Source organism: Sitophilus oryzae, unplaced genomic scaffold, assembly GCF_002938485.1.
Source record: "Sitophilus oryzae breed Bouriz unplaced genomic scaffold, Soryzae_2.0 scaffold_1940_pilon_pilon, whole genome shotgun sequence".
NCBI classification, from domain to species: Eukaryota; Metazoa; Arthropoda; class Insecta; order Coleoptera; family Curculionidae; genus Sitophilus; species Sitophilus oryzae.
The window spans coordinates 235,018-257,633 of NW_022146658.1; the positions used below are offsets into that span (position 1 = coordinate 235,018).

The 22,616-nt window shown below is 33.0% G+C and overlaps 1 protein-coding gene across 1 annotated transcript; it reads left to right on the forward strand.

Annotated features, from left to right (window-relative positions):
- Positions 1-15,721: 15,721 nt before the first annotated feature.
- Positions 15,722-20,505, forward strand: LOC115883535 (transcription factor Maf-like). Its single transcript, XM_030901903.1, has 3 exons — positions 15,722-15,871; positions 15,940-16,001; positions 20,255-20,505. The coding sequence occupies exons 1-3, from the start codon at positions 15,854-15,856 to the stop codon at positions 20,400-20,402; spliced, it is 228 nt and encodes a 75-aa protein (XP_030757763.1). The 5' UTR covers positions 15,722-15,853; the 3' UTR covers positions 20,403-20,505.
- Positions 20,506-22,616: the final 2,111 nt, after the last annotated feature.

Sequence of the window (22,616 nt, forward strand, 5' to 3'; positions counted from 1 at the left end):
TATTTCAATTTAACCGTTGAAGTTCTGATCAACTTTCCTCTCATTAAAAAAAATATAAGGGATTATTGTCTTGAAGCCACGTCATGTTGTTTAAAAGCATTTTTAAAAAGTATCTTGATGCTACCAAATAGTAAAAACTGTAAAAATCTGCAATGAATGAAAAAAATTCTAAATTATTTCACTCCAGAAAACTTTCGAATTGAGAAAAAAAAATCCTGAGCCCGTATTCTGTAACTTTGGCATAAAAATGTTACGCTTTCAAAGCGGTGAGCGCAAGTATTCGATCAGCGAAACGCAAGGCAGTCGATTTTGGTATTCTCGTTGCCATGCAAATCGTGTTCTGGATACGCGTTGAGCACATATTGGCAACATCACAATTTCTAATGTAGGTAATAGTCAAAAGTTGATAACTGACGGATGTAACAATGAAAAATGTCAATGTTACGTGAATTTCATAACCTATTGTTGAGTTATGTCAAGCTATTTTTCTATGGATATGTCATTATTCTTATTATACGAGGGAAGTGTTGAAGACGCCTCTCAGCATTTTCGATGTTTTGAACAATATTTATAGCTGCCAAGTCCTAAATTATCAATTACTTATTGAGGAATTTATAGAAGAAGTAGTAATTTTCACTAAAGAGCAAGATGACGCATAAAATCACAATTTTTTCGATTTTAACTGACAGTTCGACAAGCAAAACGATCCTTCAAGGCAACCGTTTTCAAAGCGCTTAGCGCAATCAGTAAAGACGCCAAGCACGTCAGATGAGAATGTCCAAATCGGTAAGTGTGCGCTCAGCGAAAATTAACGTCATATACGCTGAGCGTCTAAAAGCGCTTAGCGTTTTCAAAGTTACAGAATTCGGGCCCTGTACTATCTACTGTTATATTTGTAGTACAATATCCGGCTGCTGGATTATTATGCTCATCATATTTTTAATCAAAATCTAATTTTTGCGTATATTTATGAATGGGGAAATATACCTTTAACAGGGTGCAATGAAAAAGTTGCTGCAAATAGGATTTGCTACAGTTCAAAGTTTTTTCTACTACTTTATACGGGTCAGGCAACAATGCGTCAGGCATCTATAGCTCCTATTATTCTAAAAATCTTTACAATTTTAGTTAAGTGCAAACCTAAAGTTTGTCTCTGGATGTATTTCAAGAAAATATTTTTACTTCTACAAGGGGGCTCAAAAAATTGTGAGTGGATCGAGATATTTTTTTTAAATGGAACCCTGTATATAGTGTATATTATTGCATTTTTGGCTTCCTTTCTGACCACTTTACATAATCCTAAGATATCATTAAGTATGTTGATAGTTTCAGAAATATGTAGGTATCAATAAATAAATTTAAAAAAATATATTTTACCCTCTTTAAGAAAAAGTATTAAAAATACAAGAAATGTCCAAAAAATGTGGTCAAAATTAAATATCCAACTTTCTAAAATATAACATAGTTTTTCTTCTTTTTTTTAAATGGAACCGCTAAATACAAAACGTATTCATTTTTTAATTCTCCATCTAATAATAATAAGAAATGAAGGATGAACAGAAATATGTTAAAAAAAAGAAGAAAAATGATTTATATATTTTAGAAAGTTGGCACAGGATTTTAGACCCCCTGTAGGTATGGTTTAAGATTACCATATTCATAACAAAGTAAATACAAGCCAACTATAGTAAATATCTAGTTTAGTTTTGATTTTTGGACAGTTCTTGTATATTTAATATTTTTTTTATTGACTGAAAAAATATATTTTTTATTTGTTTATTAGTATTTCTGAAACTATCAAAACATATTTAATAATATCTTAGGATTATGCAAAGGGATCAGAAAAGAAGCCAAAAATTCTATAATATACAGGATGTTCCGTTTAAAAAGCATCTTCCACTGATCCACTTCATCACACATGATCCACTCACACATCTTGAGCCACCCTGTAGAAGTTAAAATATTTTCCTGAAATACATCCTAATACATACTTAGAAAAAGAGAGTATCTAAATATGTTAGGGAGGCTACACCATAATTGGAAATGGTAGAATAAGCTGAAAATGATGATAATGATATACTGCTCCAAAAAAAAGTTTGCACTTATCCAAAATCCCTAACTTTTTTATTACAGGAGCTACAGATGCCCGGAGCATTGATGCCGGACCCGTATAAAGTAGCGATGGGAACTATCGAATGAATTAGACTATCGAATGGTTACTGAATGAATGATTTCAACTATCGAATGGTTTTATTCGAATAAAATCATTCATTCATTTGTATACTAAAGCATATGTGACAACCTCGCCGTGCGACTAAATGGTTATCGTTGCGCCACGACTATCGAATGCTTTTGATAAATGAAATTTAGTATTCGTTTGATTTTTGTGTGCGTCAGTGCATTATTAGTTCTTCCAAATTTTTATAACTTCGCCTAGTAAATACTGTGCTATTTTTGCGTTTATTAAAATATTTAAAATACTAAAATAGTAGTTTTTTTTTAATTGACGATTGTGTGCGAAGTGGTCAAAATTTTTCCGAAAATTTGTGTGATTTTCCGTAGCCCGATCTTTTAATTATTTAATTTTATATGGTATATTATGGTTAGGTCAGATTGCATTTTTTTAATGGGAAATTTTGAGAAGTAGCAATTTTTAAGAGAGATGAGATGAACTTAAAATTAATTTTAAAAATACATATTTGTATTTTAGATGTTTTAATAATATAAATTAGTTGAACTTAATAATCATATTTAAGTAATGTGGTTAAGTAAATGGAGGGTTATTAAACTCAAATTTTGGGGTGAGAAAATTAAATTGAAAGTTTTACACGTGCCAATTTAAAAAAAGAGTTAACAATGTTAATAAACCAACGTTGCCATTTAGAGACTATATTATTTTTAAATAGGATCTAATATAAATACTTTTGACTTCTATTTGTTGTTTATATTTTGCTACTACTTAAAAAAATGTTTATATTATTAAATGATTTTAAATTTTGTTGTTAATAGGTATAACAAATTATTACTGTTATTATTATATATTAAACTAGTTTTTGCTTAAAAACATTAAAAATAATTTTCCTACATCCAAAATAAAAAGTATTATTGCAGTGTAACAACAGAATATTAATAAAAAAATGCAAAACATATAGACATACTATCCCGAACTAACTAATGCTAAAGAATAATATTCTTTGCTAATACCAAGTAATACGAATATATGGCAACAGCGCCCTTCATAATGTATTTTTTGTGTAAATACTAGCACCTCAATAAAAAAATAATGTTATCTTTATTTGACTCGGCAAAAAATCAAAGATGCCGGCTTCTTTCATAGCATTGCCACCGACCGCTGTCGGGTTTCTAGGAAAGAAACCTACGTCGCCGGACGACAACTGAAATCCAGTTTATATTTTATTAAAATCGATCCTGACGAATAAATGAATTTGATAAATGAATGAATTTTAGAAATGAATGGTTTTTGCTGCCGAATTACTAGAATACAATATTTCAAGGCAGATGACGCATCTATTCGATAATTTTTATTCGAATAGTTTTCGACGAATGTTTTCTTACTAGCTATCGAATCATTCGAATGAATTGCAACTATCGAATGTTTTGATAGTATTCATTCGATAGTTCCCACTACTAGTATAAAGTAGTAGGAAAATTTGAACCGTGTCAATCACTATTTGCGGCAACTTTTTGATTGGTACCCTACTAAAAGTGTATTCCGCAATTCATAAATATACGTAAAAATTAGGTTTCGATTAAAAATATGATGAGCGTAATAGCAGCCGGACCTTAGACTATTAACTTTTGGATCCGAATGCAACCAGTTTATTCTACAGTTTTACTAATCAAACGCCTGCGATTCTAGATCTGTCAGCAAACGTAAATGTCCTACAATAACTAACGAACTGTGACATTATTGATGCGAAATATGTTTGGTAATCTCATTAGCAATTTGCCTAAAAAAAATCATACACCCGATGGAAAAAAATTGAGCACTGTCCGCTTGAAAACTAAAATAACGATTTCGTGCTATGCTAAAAAGCAATGAAAGAATTAAAAAACTGAGGAAAAACACAACAGGCAGTAAATTACCGGTTTATACGATTTAAAATCTCCATTCGGGCTTCGATAAATATTAACCGGCCTGTCAGTGCGTTGCCGCTTTATCTTCACTAAAACAAAAACCCCTTTGTGTGATTTGTAAAATCTTGTTATTTTTTCATTAGATGTTTTGCCCACAATGACGAGGGTGAAGCTAAACACCGGACAATATTTGTTCTTTTCAGTTTTTAGGCCATTGATTTAATTGGTTTTGTAACCATGTCATTATGGATTTCTTTTTGGAATTTTCAAACCGGACCCTTTGTGTTGTTTTCCTATGACGATCATCGGATATTTCAGTTGAAAAAAATACAATACAATCGAAAAAAAGGCGTCTGAGATGGCTTGAAAATAAAAACTGCTGTCATTTTATATGTAAATTTATATCCATAGACCACCGACTTGTAGTTTCGAAAATGAAACTTCAATTAAAACCCAAACATCCACACTGCAAAAAGCAAAACAATATGACCAGATTCAACGTACGGAGTCTAACGAACAACGATACCGCCAACGCCCTCCGGGAAGCCATCAGAGAAGCACTTCCACCGATAACAATCTCCGAAGCTGAACAAGGCTGGACACAATTGAGGGATACGATTTATAATACCAGCGAAGAAATACTGGGAAAATCCAACAAAAAGAAACAACCAGACTGGTTTAACGAAAATCAACCACATATACAGGCTTTGTTGGAAGAAAAGCATAGAGCACATCAAGCAGTCACTGCAAATCCACACAATCCAAGGCTGGTGGACAACTTTAAAGCAGCCAACAACACGCTTCGAAGAAACCTGCGCCAACTAAAGGATAACTGGTGGTCACAAAAAGCAAATCAGATTCAAGAATACGCCGCGCATCACGACTATCGTAAATTCTTCGAGGCTGTAAAAGAAGTATACGGCCCAACTAAGAATGTAAGCTGCCCAATCAAGGCACAAAACGGTGAACTTCTAAAAGAGGAAGAGCAAATCAGAAATCGCTGGAAAGAGCATTACAGCCATATCCTTAACCAAGACAATATCCCCAATATGGAAGCACTAAACACAATACCTCAGTATAACAGAACGGAACAGGAAATAAGGGCCTCCATAAAACAACTTAAAAACAACAAATCGGCTGGCTGTGACGCGATTCCAGCGGAAATCTATAAGTGTGCAAGCAAAGAACTTATTGGTCATCTTAAGACTCTCTTCGATGTCATATGGGAAAGCGGAGAGGTACCTCAGGACTTTCGCAACGCGAATATAGTAAATATATTTAAGAACAAAGGAAGTGCATCAGATTGCGGAAACTACCGAGGAATTTCACTACTGGTTATCGGAGGTAAAGTTCTTGCAAAAATTATGTCAAACCGCCTGCACCCACGTATAGAAAAAATCCTCCCAGAATCGCAAATGGGCTTTCGCACCAACCGCGGTACCGTTGATTCCATATTTTCCGTCCGCCAACTACAGGAAAAAGTAAAGGAACAGCAGAGTAAACTTTATGTTGCATTCATCGACCTAACGAAAGCCTTCGACTCTGTAAACAGAGATGCACTTTGGGCAATTATGCAAAAGTTCGGAGTGCCCAACAAATTTCTTAGTGTGTGTAAAAGCCTCCATAACAACAACAAGTCGAGAGTGTCACATCATGGATCACTGAGCGATCCCTTCCTGACAAATACAGGAGTTAGGCAGGGATGTGTTCTAGCTCCTCTCCTATTCAACATATTCATGGCAGCGCTCTCTATTATAGCGGACAGCAAACTGCAAGAGAGAGGAATGGGTATTAGATACAGGTATGACGGCGGTCTGTTCAACATAAAAAGACTCAGGGCAAAAATACGTATAAAATTCATCACAGAACTCCAATACGCTGATGACTGCGCTCTAGTTGCAAATACGTTACAGCAATTGCAGGAAATGCTGAACACATATACCTGGGCATACGAGACTTTGGGCCTTAAACTGAACATCGATAAAACAAAAATCATGTGCACTCCCGCGGAAAATCATAACAGCGCTATAAAAATCGGTGAATCTATTGGACTATGTATCGGAATTTAATTACCTCGGCAGTTTGATTTCGGAAAAGACAAATATCGACTCTGAAATTCAGCACAGAATCAGCAGCGCCTCATCATGACTTGAGCACAAAAACGAAACTTGCAGTGTATCGAGCAGTAATAATCCCCACCATGTTATATGGAAGCGAAACCTGGGTGCCGTACCGCCGGCACACGAGCGCATTAATCAAGTTGCAACAGAGACACCTTAGACAACTGTTAAGAATCAAATGGTACCGCCACGTCTCAAACGTGTCAGTCCTTGAAAAAGCAAGCTGCGAGAGCGCTGAAGTCATGATTACTAAATCTCGCTTAAGATGGGCTGGCCACGTATGCAGGATGCAAGAAAACCGCCTACCGAAATCTCTTCTTTACGGTGAACTTGTAGAGGGTAAGAGGAAACCGGGTGGACAACATAAAAGATACAAGGATGTTGTTCATGAAAACTTAAAGGGGATAAGTATGCAGCATCAGTTGGAGGAAGCAGCGCACAATAGAACGCAATGGAGGAGAATTGTAAATTCAGTTAATAACGACAACCAAAAACTAAAGAGGCAACAAAGTAATGAGATTTTTGAATGTCCGGAGTGCGGAAGAGAGATAACATCACGTATCGGGCTTTTCAGTCACAGAAAAGCTCATGACAGGAAACGCCTTGCGTAACCATCTTTTGATGCGTGTCAAATACTCGTCAGCGAGTAATGGCAGTAGTAGTAGCAGTAAATTTATATAGCAAATGCCATCGATTGTCTTGTCCAAGCCAGCTGAACGCCAATTTTTTTGATTATATGGCACAATAACAATAATAAATTGCAAATAAAAAAGTGGTGGATTAATTACTGTTAAATTGCAGAACGTTTCCAATCAAATTAATAATAAAAGTGTTTTTTAAGCGGACTGCCCTGTATATTATTAAATATATGCTTTGATAGTTTCAGAGAATAATAAATAAAAAAAAAATATTTTTTCGGCCTTTTTAAAAAAAAATATTAAAAATACAACAAATGTCCTGAAATGAAAACTATACCAAGTGTTTACTATAGTTGTTCTTTAATCCATACAGGCTCAAAATTATATGTCAAATTTTCTAAAAAAACAAATAGTTATTTCTTTTTTTTAATGGAACACCCTGTATGTTTTTCCTTTGAGAAATGGAGAACTATTTGTCTGGTATTTTACTTAAAAGGCCAAACCAAACACTTTAATGCAAAAAATGTTCATTTCTTAATTCTCCATCTAACAAAGAAATAACATACAAGGTGTTCCATTAAAAAAAACAAGAAGTTTATTTTATATTTTAGAAAGTTTGACATAGAATTTTGGACACTCTGTGTGGTTTAAGATTACGATATTTATAGAAAAGTAAGTATGAACCAAATATAGTAAATACCTCTATAGTTTTGATATCAGGATATTTGTTTTATTTTTAATAATTATTTTAATAAAGGTTGAAAAAATATTTTTCTTTACTTATTTATTAATATCCCAGAAACTATCAAAAGATATTTAATAACAGTTTAGGATTATGTAAAGTTATCAGAAAGGAAGAATACATAGAAATACTATGCCCGACGCATTATTGCCGGACCCTGTATATGAGTCTCATAATATTCTGATATAACAAAAACGACGAAAATATCTTAGATTGTGCGTTAGGCAGTGGATATTTAGCAGAAATAAATGATTGTGCTAGTGAAATTCTACTCAAGGAATAGTTTTGGAAGCCATTTCTGTCAATATTTTCTCAAAACTTGAAAAACTAAATGAACAAATTCGTTCTCACACTACAGTCTGTATCATTAAAAGTGATGAACCCAGTAACCATGAATTCGAAGTTGATCAAAGAATGCCCAGAGAAGCCCAAATTAATTTTAAAAATTAGCCAAAGATAATAAAATATTCCTAGTCTGGGTGCCTGCCCATGGGGGAATAGGAGACAATTAAAAACCAAATAACCTAGCTAGAAAAGGAGCTAACACCCCAGTAACTAGACCAGAACCGTTCAGCTTTCCAAGTGGAAACCAACTTAAAGCGGAACTAGGGAACATGGAAGATCCTAAGACACTCGAAGAAATTTCTAAGAGCTCCAAAAAAAAAAACAATCTTCGGATTCCCACGGAGTTTTTAACAGGAGGCTATGTCCTCAACGAACACTTCAGTAGATTCAAGCGAACAAACAACTGCGAATAGAAATTCTGTGGGGAAAATGGGAAAACAACTTATTACTGGCTGCGCTGAGACGCCCACCATTGATTGGTGCCCTGAAGTTTGGTACGACTGATCTCGGATATGGAGAACTAACAACTCACCTCTGTAAAACCGACTCAGATACTGACTTTTGTCAAAGCCCTGAGTTATAACTCAAGAAAAGGTGACACAATAGATCTGTAAGGTTTCGGTGATTAACCCTCCTCCCATAGTCTTTCATTCTTCATTCATAATTCAATCAAAATGAACAAGTAGAACTAGCTTTCCGTTTCACTGAAACTTATGTTCAAATGTTTTCAGTCAAAATTGAACAGTACATAAACTAATCAGTCTGACTGTAGCAGTGAGACTGACACGTGAGAACCAGTCTTATTGTATTTTAGAAAATGTTTTTATTTTTTCTTGAAAGTTTAATGGACTTCTGATATTTTACTATCAGCCTGCAGATAATTATCGTGCTTAATTCTTTAGTTTATTAGTTCTATTTTTCTTAATTACATTTATAAGGTAACAATTTTTTTTCATTTAAAATATTCTATTCTAATAAATAGCCATTTGTAACTCAAATCATCCAGCGTTAGGAATCATCATTCCGATATTCCTTGACGCGCATCCCGATCGCGATATTCCCATTAGATCACCTCTAAGCCGAATTCCATCAAGGAATCCCGTAAGGTGTCGCCGTGTCGAGAAAGATGCCCTTTCAGTCAGCAGAACTAGCAAATAGCGGTCCCGTGGGCACACTCGCTTCATGTACGTTGTAGTAGTCTAACAGTTAACTCGATAGGATCGGTGAAAATTGAAATTGGTCCTGGTTTGAATCGATCGAGGTTCAAAGGGCGCCGGATTGTATTACGTACGTGCATAATGTTTAAATTAAATTTATTTGTCACCGACATATACCGGGTTTCCCAATATTCCGTGGACATTGTTACGGGATTTATATTCTCATAGATTTCTTTTCCAATTTTATTTATTTTGGGCTTAATATTGTAATTTTAGAGACAGTTCTTGAATTTAGTTTATTGTTTTATCAAACCTGGAACATTCGCCATTTCTTTAAAATCTAAAAACAAATTGGTAAATAATATAATTTCTAGTCTAAAATATGTTTATTTACTGTTGCATTACACTTTTTCTTTTAACAACATAAAAAAAAGGATCTAATTTCACTGTAAATTTCTGTCTCATACTGCTTTATAGTTCTTCAAAGCTAAATACGATGCCTTCTATTCAACAAGCTAAATTTGGTTTATATTATCATATTTTACACAAATTCCTTGGAATGTACCATTATTATAAAAATGCTATAGTTTTTCCCATGATTATAATACGGATTTAACTTTATTTTGAATCGAACAAGTGTTGATATCAGTGTAGCGCATTCAATTCTTGAACATCATAAACTAAAAGCAAATAAAACGTTTAGTAATTATTAATAGATACTTTTAAATATATTACTTACGATGTGTGGCTGATATTTAGTCTCTTAAAGGCTTGCAAAATCGTAATTTTATTAAAATTAGCTTGAGTAGTGTTTTGACAGCGATGTGTTTACAGCCGAACAATATTTGAGGTTATTTTGTAATTTCTTATTCTGCGGCAACGTAAATATCGAGCATATTAGCATTAGTTACCGAATTATAGGGTTTGATTGACAGTTATATATATGACATTTATATATGATGGTGACTTTTTGATTGTTTACATTGTATATTGGTTGCGTAATATTATTTTCCTCTAGTACTTTCGATTTCTTCTTCGATTTCCGTTTACTTTCAATACTTTTGATTTATTGGGTTTTTATATTTGACGTATTTCATGTTTTGCTCTTAGGGAGTATGTTATTTGGTTTATTGGCAACATTGATTTGCTGTGTTTTTTTTACTGCCCTTTTGTCCGGTGTTCATCCATGATTCCTTCTTCTAGAACGATCCGTCCTTGTGTGCAGACACGCTTTTGGGATCAAAGCCTTGTGCTGATTTAAGTTCTAGCAAATTCTGTTAAATAATTACTTTGTGAATAGTTTTGCCGTTCTGCACTATTCAAGTGGAGTTTTCCGATTTTCCCAATTATTTTAACAGTAAGAATTTGAAGAAAAGAGTTAATGAATGGCCACATGACATCTCAGGTATGTTTTACGCCATTTTGTAGTTTTTCTTGAAGGTAATTTTGAACTTCTTTTTCAGGCCATTTAATTTAATTTAATTTAATTTGGATTTAATTTAGTTTAACTTCGTTTTTATCTCCATGTAATTTTGGATTTGATCTCCATTTTACCTTTTTGTACTGCTGGATCTATTATTCGTTGCCGTTGCTGCCGTTTCTTCTTGCCATGAGGTCCCTACGTCACCCTTTGAATAAGAGGTCACCCGTCCGTGTTCACCATGTGGTTCTGAGCTAACCATCACCTCATCACCTAGCTCATTTGATCCAGAAGACCTTCTGAGACCGACCACTATGGGATATTGAAGCCAGCTCACCGTCCGCCGTCCGCCGTCTCCATAAGCAGTCAAAAGTCAGCAACCATCTGAGTCACCGACCACCGAGATTCTGGAATGTCCTGATAAGTACCCATTTCATTTCATTTTACTGTTTATTGAGTTTAACTATTTAATTTGCGTATTTGAGATAGTTATAGTTAACTTCTTTAGACTTTTTACTTGCGGCTCGATCTGTGAACTTACTAGTAAGTATCGCGAGTACGTATTTCCGTTTTAGTAATTTATAGCGTTTGTTATATATCCATTTTGAGATTTATGATATCGATTTAACCGTTTTAAGTTTAGACACTATCGTTCAAGTTACCACTTGTGTACTGCCGATACTTTTTGAGCTGTACTGTTTTGTAGTTAATTACTTTTCATTATTTGCCTTAGTATATAAATGTACTGAGTTATTAAGTTTATTTCAGTATAAGATTTAAATAGTTTTATCTGATATATTGGTATATTTCTATAATTTAGTTTGATATATTGACAACTGATTTTCTCGTCTTAAGCCATACATACAATATTTAAAGTTTTACCTTTTTATCGTGATTGCTGCTGAACCTTCTTTATTAAATGAGTTAAGTGATTCCTATTGTTTTATTTAGTATTTTGTTTCCCACTTTCTTTCAGAAACATCACTTTTACTCTTAGGGTCCAGAAAGTGGGTGGCGCTTATTTATATTTAATTTAGACACATTTAGTTATAACCCCCCCTACTCTCCGTAGAAGCTACCGATTTGGGCATTGACCTGTTTGAGGAGTAAGAGTTAAATAATTAAATAATAACTATTAGTTTGTTGCTGTCTCTTTTCTTTATCTTTTAATTTATCTCACCGTAACATAGTTTTATTTAATTTAACACAGCTATAATATAAATTATAGTTTTTCTGTTGTCATAAGAGAAAAAAGGTTTTGATATTTTGACACCCTTTTATAGAGCTTTTTGTATCAGTAAACATAATTTTATAATATTTTAAGTTACCTTTCTCTTCTTTCTCTTTCTATTTTATTCTTATTATCTTATTTTCTTTTATTTTTTTTTTATATATTTTTTTTTCTTATGACAAATTGGCGCCCAACGTGGGGCCAATTTGTCATAAGAAAAAAAAATATATAAAAAAAATAATTTGTGTAAAATATGATAATATAAACCAAATTTAGCTTGTTGAATAGAAGGCATCGTATTTAGCTTTGAAGAACTATAAAGCAGTATGAGACAGAAATTTACAGTGAAATTAGATCCTTTTTTTTATGTTGTTAAAAGAAAAAGTGTAATGCAACAGTAAATAAACATATTTTAGACTAGAAATTATATTATTTACCAATTTGTTTTTAGATTTTAAAGAAATGGCGAATGTTCCAGGTTTGATAAAACAATAAACTAAATTCAAGAACTGTCTCTAAAATTACAATATTAAGCCCAAAATAAATAAAATTGGAAAAGAAATCTATGAGAATATAAATCCCGTAACAACATACTCGTAGAACCACTATGTACACTAAGATGCAAAAAAACCGCAACAGAGAAGTTTTTGGTCAAATTTAAAGTGTTATATTTTTGTTATTTTTAGCCCTATTTGCATGAATTTTTTAGCAAACTGTATATAATTATATCAACTTTAATTCATAAACTCAGTTTTTTGTAAACTTTAGTAATTGACATATTATACAGGGTTAATCGAGGGGTTGTTTTTTTTATCCTAACATCAAAACACCTTGTGCAATAATTTCGTGTGTAAATTTTCTTAACATATAATTTTACGGTAAAAAACATGTCTCCTGAGCATTTTGTTTTTTGATATAATTATATACAGCTCGCTAAAAAGTCATGAAAATAGGGCTAAAAATAACAAAAATATAACAGTTTGAATTTGACCAAAATTTTCTCCGTTGCGTTTTCTTGCATCTAAATGTATTTTTTGCAATCAAAATAAAATCACTGGACAGAATTTACCCCTATACAAAAGTGCTTTGTTTGTCAGCTAGATGGCATCAAACTTTAAAAAAAGAAACACATTTTTTGAGATATTTTAAGAACCGTCATTCTCATTTGAATGAGATTTTGGGTGTCTGCTTTAACATTTGACATTCTCAAAAATCAAGAAAAAGTACGTGAAGGGTGAAAGCTACTCCCATCCCTATATAAATTTTAGTATAAATATTTTCCAACCCCACTGACCACAGATTTTCTTTTCGTATAATGGTCCCTCTAGTATTTACTACATTTTTTGGCTCTTGTAAAAAAACGCCACCTCGCATAGTTTTTGAGAAAAAAATTTTTGGAAAATTTATTTTTGCAAAGCAGACCTATGAAATATACAGGAAATTCCCATATTGCGTGGACATAGAACAACTACGTATTTTTGAATCAAAATAAGTTAATTCCACATAATTTACCTTTATACAAAAAGTGCTTCGTTTGTCCGTTAGAGAGCATCAAACAAAAATAAACCCGAACGTTAATTAATTTAAAATTTATTGAATTTTTAAGCTTTTTATGAAGCTTATTGTCAAATAATGTAATTTGTAATACTAACATAAAATTCCATGTTTTCGCCATCTAGATTATTAGGGCATAATAGATTTTATGCGTCTCCATAGCTTGATGTGACAAAAAAAATTTTTTAGAAGTCAGCTTCGGAAAAATGCGCGTAAGGTTTTTTTTACAAGAGACAAAAAATATAGTAAATACTACAAGGATCATTTTACGAGAAAAAAATCGTCCGTCGGTTGAGTTGGAAAACATTTATACCAAAATTTATGTAGGGGTGTCGGTAGTTTTTACTCTTCCCGTACTTTTTTTCTTGATTTTTATGAAAGTCAAATGTTAAAGCACATACATACATACATACATACAGCCGTTACTCGCTGACGAGTATTCGACACACATAAAGAAGATGGTCACGCAAGGCGTTTTCTTTCATGAGCTTTTCTGTGACTGAAAAGCCCGATACGTGATGTTATCTGCCCACCGCACTCCGGACATTCAAAAATCTCATTGCTTTGTTGCCTCTTTACTTTTTGGTTGCCGCTGTTAACTGAGTTTACAACCCTTCTCCATTGAGTTCTATTGTGAGCTGCTTTTTCCCACTCATTCTGCATGTTAATTCCCTTTAAATTTTCATGGAAAATGTCCTTGTATCTTTTCAGTTGTCCACCCGGCCTCCTCTTACCGACTACAAGCTCACCGTAAAGCAGAGATTTTGGTATGCGGTTTTCTGGCATTCTGCATACGTGACCAGCCCATCTTAAGCGGGATTTTGTGACCATGACTTCAATACTCTCGCAGTTAGCTTTTTCAAGGACCGATACGTTTGAGACATGATGGAACCACCGGACTCTTAAGAGTTGTCTAAGGTGTCTCTGTTGCAACTTGTTTAATGCGTTCATGTGTCAGCGGTAAGGCACCCAGGTTTCGCTCCCATATAACATGATGGGGAGTATAATTGCTCAGTATACTGCAAGTTTTGTTTTTGTACTCAAGTCATGATTGTAGAAAACCCTGTCTTTTAATTTCCAGAATGCTCTTGAGGCGCTACTAATCCTGTGCTGAATTTCAGAGTCAATATTGGCCTTTTCCGAAAACAAACTGCCAAGGTAATTGAATTCCGCCACATATTCGAATAGTTCTTCTCCGATTTTTATAGCATTGTTGTGATCTTCCGGGGGAGTGCACATAATTTTAGTTTTGTCGATGTTTAGCTTAAGGCCCAAAGCCTCGTATCCCCAGGTATATGTGTTCAGCGTTTCTTGTAATTGTTGTACCGTGTTTGCAACTAGAGTCGTCAGCGTATTGAAGTTCTGTGATAAATTTTGTACGTGTTTTTGCCCTGAGTCTTTTTATGTTGAACAGACCGCCGTTATATCTGTATCTAATGTCCAATCCTCTCCTCTCTCCTGCAGTTTGCTTTCCTATCTAGTGGAGATCTATGTGTCTAATGGAGAGCGCTGCCATGAATATGTTGAATAGGAGAGGCGCTAAGACACATCCCTGCCTAACTCCTGTATTTGTTAGGAATGGGTCGCTCAGTGATCCATGATGTAACACTCTTGACTTGTTGTTGTTATGGAGGCTTTTACACACTGCACTACAAAACTACTTTAAAGCACATAGCAAAACATAGACACCCAAAATCTCATTCAGATCGGAATAACGGTTCTTAAAATATCAGAAGAAATGTGTTTATTTTTTTGAAAGTTTGATGCCCTCTGACGGACAAACGAAGCACTTTTGTATAGAGGTAAATTGTGTCCAATGAACTTATTTTGATTCCAAAAATACGTAGTCGTTCTATGTCCACGGAACATTGGGACACCCTGTATAATGTCAGTTATATTCAAATTTACATCAACGAAATATGCTAGGAATAACCAAAAAAGAACGTAAAAATAGAATGGATACAACAAAAGATCCTGGTAATAGATGTCATCCACAGAATAAAATATCTCAAGTGGCAATGGACAGAACACCTGGCAAATAGAACGGACATAAGATAAGCCACAAAAATTACAGCAAGGTACCCATGAGAAATTAAGAGACCTAGAAAACGACCAAACCTGAGATGGGACCATATGATATTAGGAAATTTGCAGGGATATCTTACATTACAAAGATATCATTTAAATATGCGAGGGAATAACAATGGAAATGTTAGAATGAGTTGTAGAGAATAATTTCATATCTTCGTCAACAACGACGCTATTGGATTTTCGCACACTAATGGACCATACCCTGTATATGCTGTCGAACGAAAGTGTTATGTTAAACTCAATTTAGAACGTACTTTTCTCGTTCGTAATGGTTATCACAAGGCGGAAATAATAACATAGTTTCATCAACTGCCTGATTCTTTAACATGCCCGATATATATTTGGGTTGTTCATGTAATACTCTCCACCTAGATTTGGCAACGAATATTTCCTGGTTATATAAAACACAGCTAAAGTTATGAATAGGTTGTAGTATCTGATTTGATTTTGATTGAAAATGAATTGGTTCTCTTTGGTAAGACAGCATTTTAATGACTCCATTAATGAAAGTATGTTGTAATTTTTTTTTTTCAATTATTTTAGTTGTTATTTTACGTGACTTGCTTAATATCGGTAACGTTTGTTAAAGCAGGAGGTGGTGGAGGGTAAGTTAATTTTTTTTACTAATTCGACAAAAATAACTTACTTTTTTTTAACTTTAGTTTTTATTTATTTTTTTAAATTTCTTAAATTTAGTTTGTCGCTTTTAAAAAACTTTAAATAAAATAAATTTTACTATTTATTAATTTAATTGATTCTACATACATATAAAATATGTCACGCTATAACACCGAGTAAGTATATGAAGTAAAAAATGATTATTGTATTCTCTCCAGTCTTTGAATAAAAGGAATAAGGAAGGAGTATATCAAAAAACTTACGTGATGAGCACCCAAAATGGCCGACTTAAATTCTGGTTTATCCGTGCTGTTCTACTTGTATTCAAAACTTGTAAAAATATAATGTAGGGTAGACACAATAATTTTTTTTATTTACATTGTCAATAAATGTTTGTGGTTATTAAAATTGTTAAAAAATATACAGGGTGGCGCACCTCATTCGCCTCGGTTGATTATACGAAAACGGAAAGATGTAGAAACAAAATATTTTATGGGTATATGTAGGGAGGTAATGTGCACAATTTAAAATTATTTTAAAATGTACAGGGTGTTTCAGAACTAAGATCCATACCAAAGTTATATTTTTTCTTATGGAATACTCGGTATTTTATTTCATTTTAGGATTTTTGGGCTCAAAAAAAGGTATTTATTATATGGGTTTAATATGTTTAAAATCTTTGGTTTTTGAGATATTTAAAGATATTTAAATTTGCATGCTACAATAGAGTAGATTATTAACACCCTGTACATAACTTTTCAGAATTAGTTCTTGTGCTGAGTTTAAAGGTAGAGATAAAAACTAAAATTATTCCTTCCTTAAATGTATACAGGGGTATCAAAAATAGCTGGTCTATTTTAAATATTTATTTTACATAAAAAATTCATTATTTCAAATGCAACACTATGCATTTTTTTAAATAAGTCGAAGCAGATTTAAATGCTTTTTCAAACTATATTAGATTTTCCTATACCTATCTTGCTCAGATTTTGAATAACACGATAAACGATAGGTTTCTGCCTAATAGGTTTCTTATAAACCACACTACCAGCTCTGTGAAATAGGACAAGAAGTTTTTCAAAGGAACGCTTATCAGGAAGATTCCTATTTGGATATCTTTGAGCATAAGCCCTTGAGGCCAAGAAGCAATTTTCCTCACAAAATAATATCACTAGTAACATATCTATTCGTTCCGCCAGCAACTGCTTTATTTTTCTTGATAAAATAATGAATACTTACTTATTAAACTATTGTAGGTAAATTTAAGTAAACTGTTATAAATTATAAATAATAATGTCCATAAACTAATGTCGACTTTGAAAATAGTTACTAACTGTCACTAGAAAATTGCCATGGCGACACCAGCCATCTTGATTGCAATTTTATTTTAAAATCGCTTTTTATTCAAAATCTAAGCTAGATAGGTATAGGAAACCCTAATATAGTTTGAAAGAGCATTTGAATCTGCTTCGATATATTTAAAAAAATACAGGACGTTGCCTTTGAAATAACGAAGTTTTTATATAAAATATTTCCTTAAAATAGATCAGCAACTTTTGATAGCCCTGTATAAATTTAAGGAACTAATACCATTTTTCAGTAGAGTTTATTTCTCTACCATTAAACTCAGCATAAGAATTAATTCTGAAAAGTAATGTACAGGGTGTTAATAGTCTATTCTACTGTAGCATGCAAATTTAAATATCTTAAAATATTTCAAAAGAAGATTTTAAACATACTTAACTTTTATAATAAATGCCTTTTTTGGGCCCAAGAATCCAAAAATCATATAAAATACCGGGTGTTCCATAAGAAAAAATACAACTTTGGTATGGATCTTAGTTCTGAATCACCCTGTATATATCAAAATAATTTTAAATTGTGCACATTGTCTCCCCACATATACCCATAAAATCTTTTGTTTCTACATCTTTCCGTTTTCGTATAATCAACCGAGGCGAATGAGGTGCGCCACCCTGTATATTTCTAATAAAAATAGATCAAATTGATGTACCCTAATTACTTTTTTAATTAAGCAGCAAATAAAATACGAAATTTCATAAATGATCAGTTTACTACAAGTATAAATATTATGTAGTCATATACCAGTAAAATGTTATTTTATTGTTTCCCTCTATTTTTGACCGAGATCTACCGCAGCACAGTGGGCAAAAATCCAGAAGTATGTTGCAAAAATTCTTTTATTGTACGATTTCATTCAAATTTAGTAAAAACATTCTATGCCGGTAGCCCGTGAACCCAGTTAGTTTTGGCTGACTTGAGAGTGGCTGGGGGTGGTTGGGGGGATTCATAAAATGGAAAAATCATCTTTTGACTAATACAGCTACCAAAATGCGGTAAGAATATTTTACATTTCACTAAATTTTACGATTTTTGGCAGAGCCAAGATGAAACAGATAAATATTGAGCAATTATTACTCCTCCGGCATATACAGGGTTTGTTAGGTTAGGTATATATTGACATCCTCTGTATCTTTTTTATTCGACGTTTTCGAAAAAAGTGTCTTGAATAAACAACATTTTTCAAAACAGTCTTCTTTGCATATACCGGGCGCCTTAGAAATCGTATGCGTGGCCCAACTTTCTTATTTAAAATTAGTACCCAATTTTTTATTTTTTTTTTATTTTCTCCTAAAAATCCTAACTACTTTTATGTAGCATATCCTATACCTAATTTGAAATAAGATAGTTGAACCACGCCCAGATTTTTTGAAGCACTTTGGATATGCGAAATAGACTTTTTTGGCAAATTTATTCAAAACCACTTTCATTTGAGACAGTTTTCGGAAACGTCAAATAAAAAAGATAAAGGGGGTGTCAATGTATAAAAGAAAACCCTAAGTATACTAATCCAATCGAACTTTTATTCAAGATTGTTTGTCATTTGAATAAGTTGAGTCTCTAATAATACCAGACAATATGTGAACAATATTTTATTATTATATTTTAAATAAGTAACAATATTCTGAGACTTAAACAATGACGATTTCGAAAATAACAGAACTTATACCTATTAAAAATATCTAAATTTTATTTTACCACATACTATTTACTGATATTTTGTTTTATAACAACTGGAAGCAATGGTCACGAAGTGCACATTTTTAAATCTGAAAGAAAAATCCATTTCATTTAATTTAAAAAATTAGGAACTGTCAAAATAAGATAGAAAAGATAAAGGATCTTACTATACACATACGCATGGAGACATACGCTTCCAATAAGTTTAAAGTTGCGATTTTTTGCGATTTTTTTGACTTAACTTTTCTACGATAGAATATATGCCACTATCAAAAAAACCTTAAACGATTATGTTCTACTTTGACCTTTACCTAGTTTTTATCCAAAAAATCAAAATAAAAGATCCTTTTTTACTTACCTTGACATTAAATTTACCGCAACCGGGAATCTACGTAAAACACATTATGACAATTTCACAATAATTATTGACATCAAGCTAAGGTCGTCCGATTCAATTGTTATAATACTATGTCAATTGAATGCAACGCCTACTATTTAAAAAATTGTAGAGAAAAGGCAGTTATTGGACATAAATTAACTGAAAATGTAGGTTTTGCGCAAAGTTCGTTTTACAGCCCCTCGAAAGAGACTCCGAATAAGGTTTTTTGTTAGTTTTATGTGGTTTCCTCTTAACTAATATCTTTCCAATCTAATGTTATTGCCATAAATGCTAACTGTGGATGTTATTTTTTGCAACTTGGTTTGGACATATTGCCTACTGTGCGCAGGCTGCATAACCAACTAATTTCAGTGTTTTTCGATAAATCGCAATAGTCTTACTGTTAATTTAAGTTCTGACAAAATTTCCTTCTAGAATTCTAAACAAAACCAGTTAATATTGTAGAATAAATAACATTAACTAAGCTCAGTAAAGACGAACAAATCCACAAAATTTCAAATCAAATTCAAATGTTTCAATGAAAACGTCAAACAGAACTGTCAAAAATCTATGAGGTCAATTTCACCCACCATTTATAGTATGGATAGTGTTATCTCCTTCCTTAATGTTTCATTTCAGCTGGGTTGTTTCAAAGTTCCCAGTAAATTAATACAGAAAATTCGTGGGTATCACGTGGCTCAGTAAAACGATTATATTTTATGCGAAGTTTCGCAATTTTATTATCACACTCGAGAATTCGTACCACCCTGTATGTTTATTTACTACAAATAGTAGAGCTGAAGAAGATTAATTTTTTAGTCACGAGCATGTGAAGATAATTGTTCCTGAATACCATCATACCCACCACCATCACGAAACAGTGTACAAAACTATCCATCATGGAGGCGGTGGCGGTGGAGGACATAGTCATGGAGGAAAACCTTTCAATTGGCACGGAGACAATTAGTAATTTTTGATTTTATGATTCTAAAATTTCTTTAGATATATTATTTTTTTATGATATTGTTACAATAAAATCGCTACAAAAAGTATTATACATATTATACACTATTTTTTTCTAATTTAAATTTCCTAACCTCTAATAGAAGATATAAATATATAACAAGTTCAAAAGTAAAGAAAAGTGCAACTGACTTTTTTCCTATACAAAGTGTCCCAATATTCCGTGGACATAGAACTACGTATCTTTGGAATCAAAATAAGTTCGTTGGACACAATTATACAAAAGTGCTTCCTTTCTCCGTTAGAGTGCATCAAACTTAAAAAAAAAACACATGACAAGATAATATCTTTAGAACCGTTATTCCGATTTGAATGAGATTCATAGACACTCCTATGCTGCTAATATGTGACTTTCACAAAATTGAAGAAAATATACGGGGAGGGTGAAAACTACTAAATTTTAGTATAAATATTTTCCATCTCCACCGACGATCGATTTTTTTGTAAAATGGCCCTTCTAGTATTGAGTAAATTTTATGTCTTGTAAAAAAATGCATACTTTTTAAGGAAAAAATTATTTTTCCGAATCTGACTTCCAAAAAAGGTTTCTTGTGGCAGTCAATAAAGCGCTTAGCAACTTAACCCAACACAAAATCTCATTCAAATCGGAATATCGATTCTTAAAATTTCTTAAAAAATGTGTTTATTTTTTTAAAGTTTGATGCCCTCTAACGGAAGAACGAAGCACTTTTGTATAAAAGTAAATTGTGGCCAATGAACTTATTTTGAATCCAAAATACGCAGTAGTTCTATGTCCACGAAATATTGGGACATCCTGTATATTAAATTTTAAATTTCAGGCTCTATTAATTACTAATTGCCAATATTTTGAGGTAATTTCGAAGAATAAATAAATAATTAATATATTTTAACTTATTTACCTAATAGCAAGTGATAATAAAATATATTTCTGCTAATTATCTAGAAGTTTTATTTATTTCATTAATCAGCTCACTTTGTGAGTTTTATAAGGACATTGATATCAATATAAAATAAAATATTTTCCAGACATTAACTTAACAAGGGGACGTGTTCTGCCGGAAACACTGCGACCTGTAGGGCCTATTGTGTTTATCCCCTGTCTATATCTGCGCCCATTCTACTATCCCTGTGCCCTGCACTAACTTATGCAGGTCCTTGAGAGGATGGGAATATAGTTCCTCCGGTTCTAGCCTAGCTTTCCCAAATAAAAAGTGTCGCTTACGATCCAGAGCCTCGCAGTGACATATTATGTGCTCCGCTGTTTCAGGACCTTTATCGGAGTCTGCAGCAAAGACTTCCTTGATACAGGTTGAGGTGGTTCAGGTAACACTTGACAGACATGTGTCATATTATATTATATGTATATTAATATGGTATTCCCAGTACTGACTCTTGAAAAAAACCGACATTTTAAGCTCAGTATCTAGTCGACGCGAGACGTTCTGACAAATATATTGCCTTTTTTTGAAATCCCCGGATAAGAACCTCTAATCCCGAGATTCCGGGATTGACTATTAGAATGAGAAATTTAATCTAAAGAAATAGTTAATAAAAATGCAGCTATATACCTATATCAAAAAGAAAGTGAGAAAAGAGCTTTATTATTTATAGTAATTAAAAATATACAATTATTGTTGCAATATTTGTAAGAGTAAAGTGTATAAAGTCGAATCATTTTAGATTGGGCATTTATATTTTTCAACATTTTTGGGATCCTGGAATTTTTTTTTCTTACTGTGCCTTGTTAGGTCCCCCCTGATGTTGGCTATTGGTTGGCCAAACCAAATCACGATGGCGAGCTGATCCCTGTTTGTAGCCACTCTAAACAATTGTTCGACGCTATGTATGCCTGTCCATTCCCGGATGTTCCCCAACCAGGAGATCTGTTTTCTTGCTACGCCCCTGCGGCCTTCTATTTTCCGTTTATTATAAGTTGTAGAATCCGGTAAGGATATCCTCTAAGAACATGACCAAGGCATGACAGCTTTCGGCATTTAACTGTTGTCAAGAGTTCACGAACTGTATTTGCCTTGTTTAAGACTGCTTCATTTCTTTATATAGCCACCCATGTTATTCTTAGCATTTGTCTCTGTAACCACATTTCAAATGCTTCCAAACAGTTGATTGTAGCAGCTTTCAGTGTCCAGATTTCAGTTCCGTATAGTAGCAAAGACCA

Coding starts and splice junctions, on each gene's coding strand:
- LOC115883535 (XM_030901903.1), top strand. Junction 16,002..20,254: donor AAAGCAGGAGGTGGTGGAGG/GTAAGTTAATTT, acceptor TTAATTTTTTAG/TCACGAGCATGTGAAGATAA.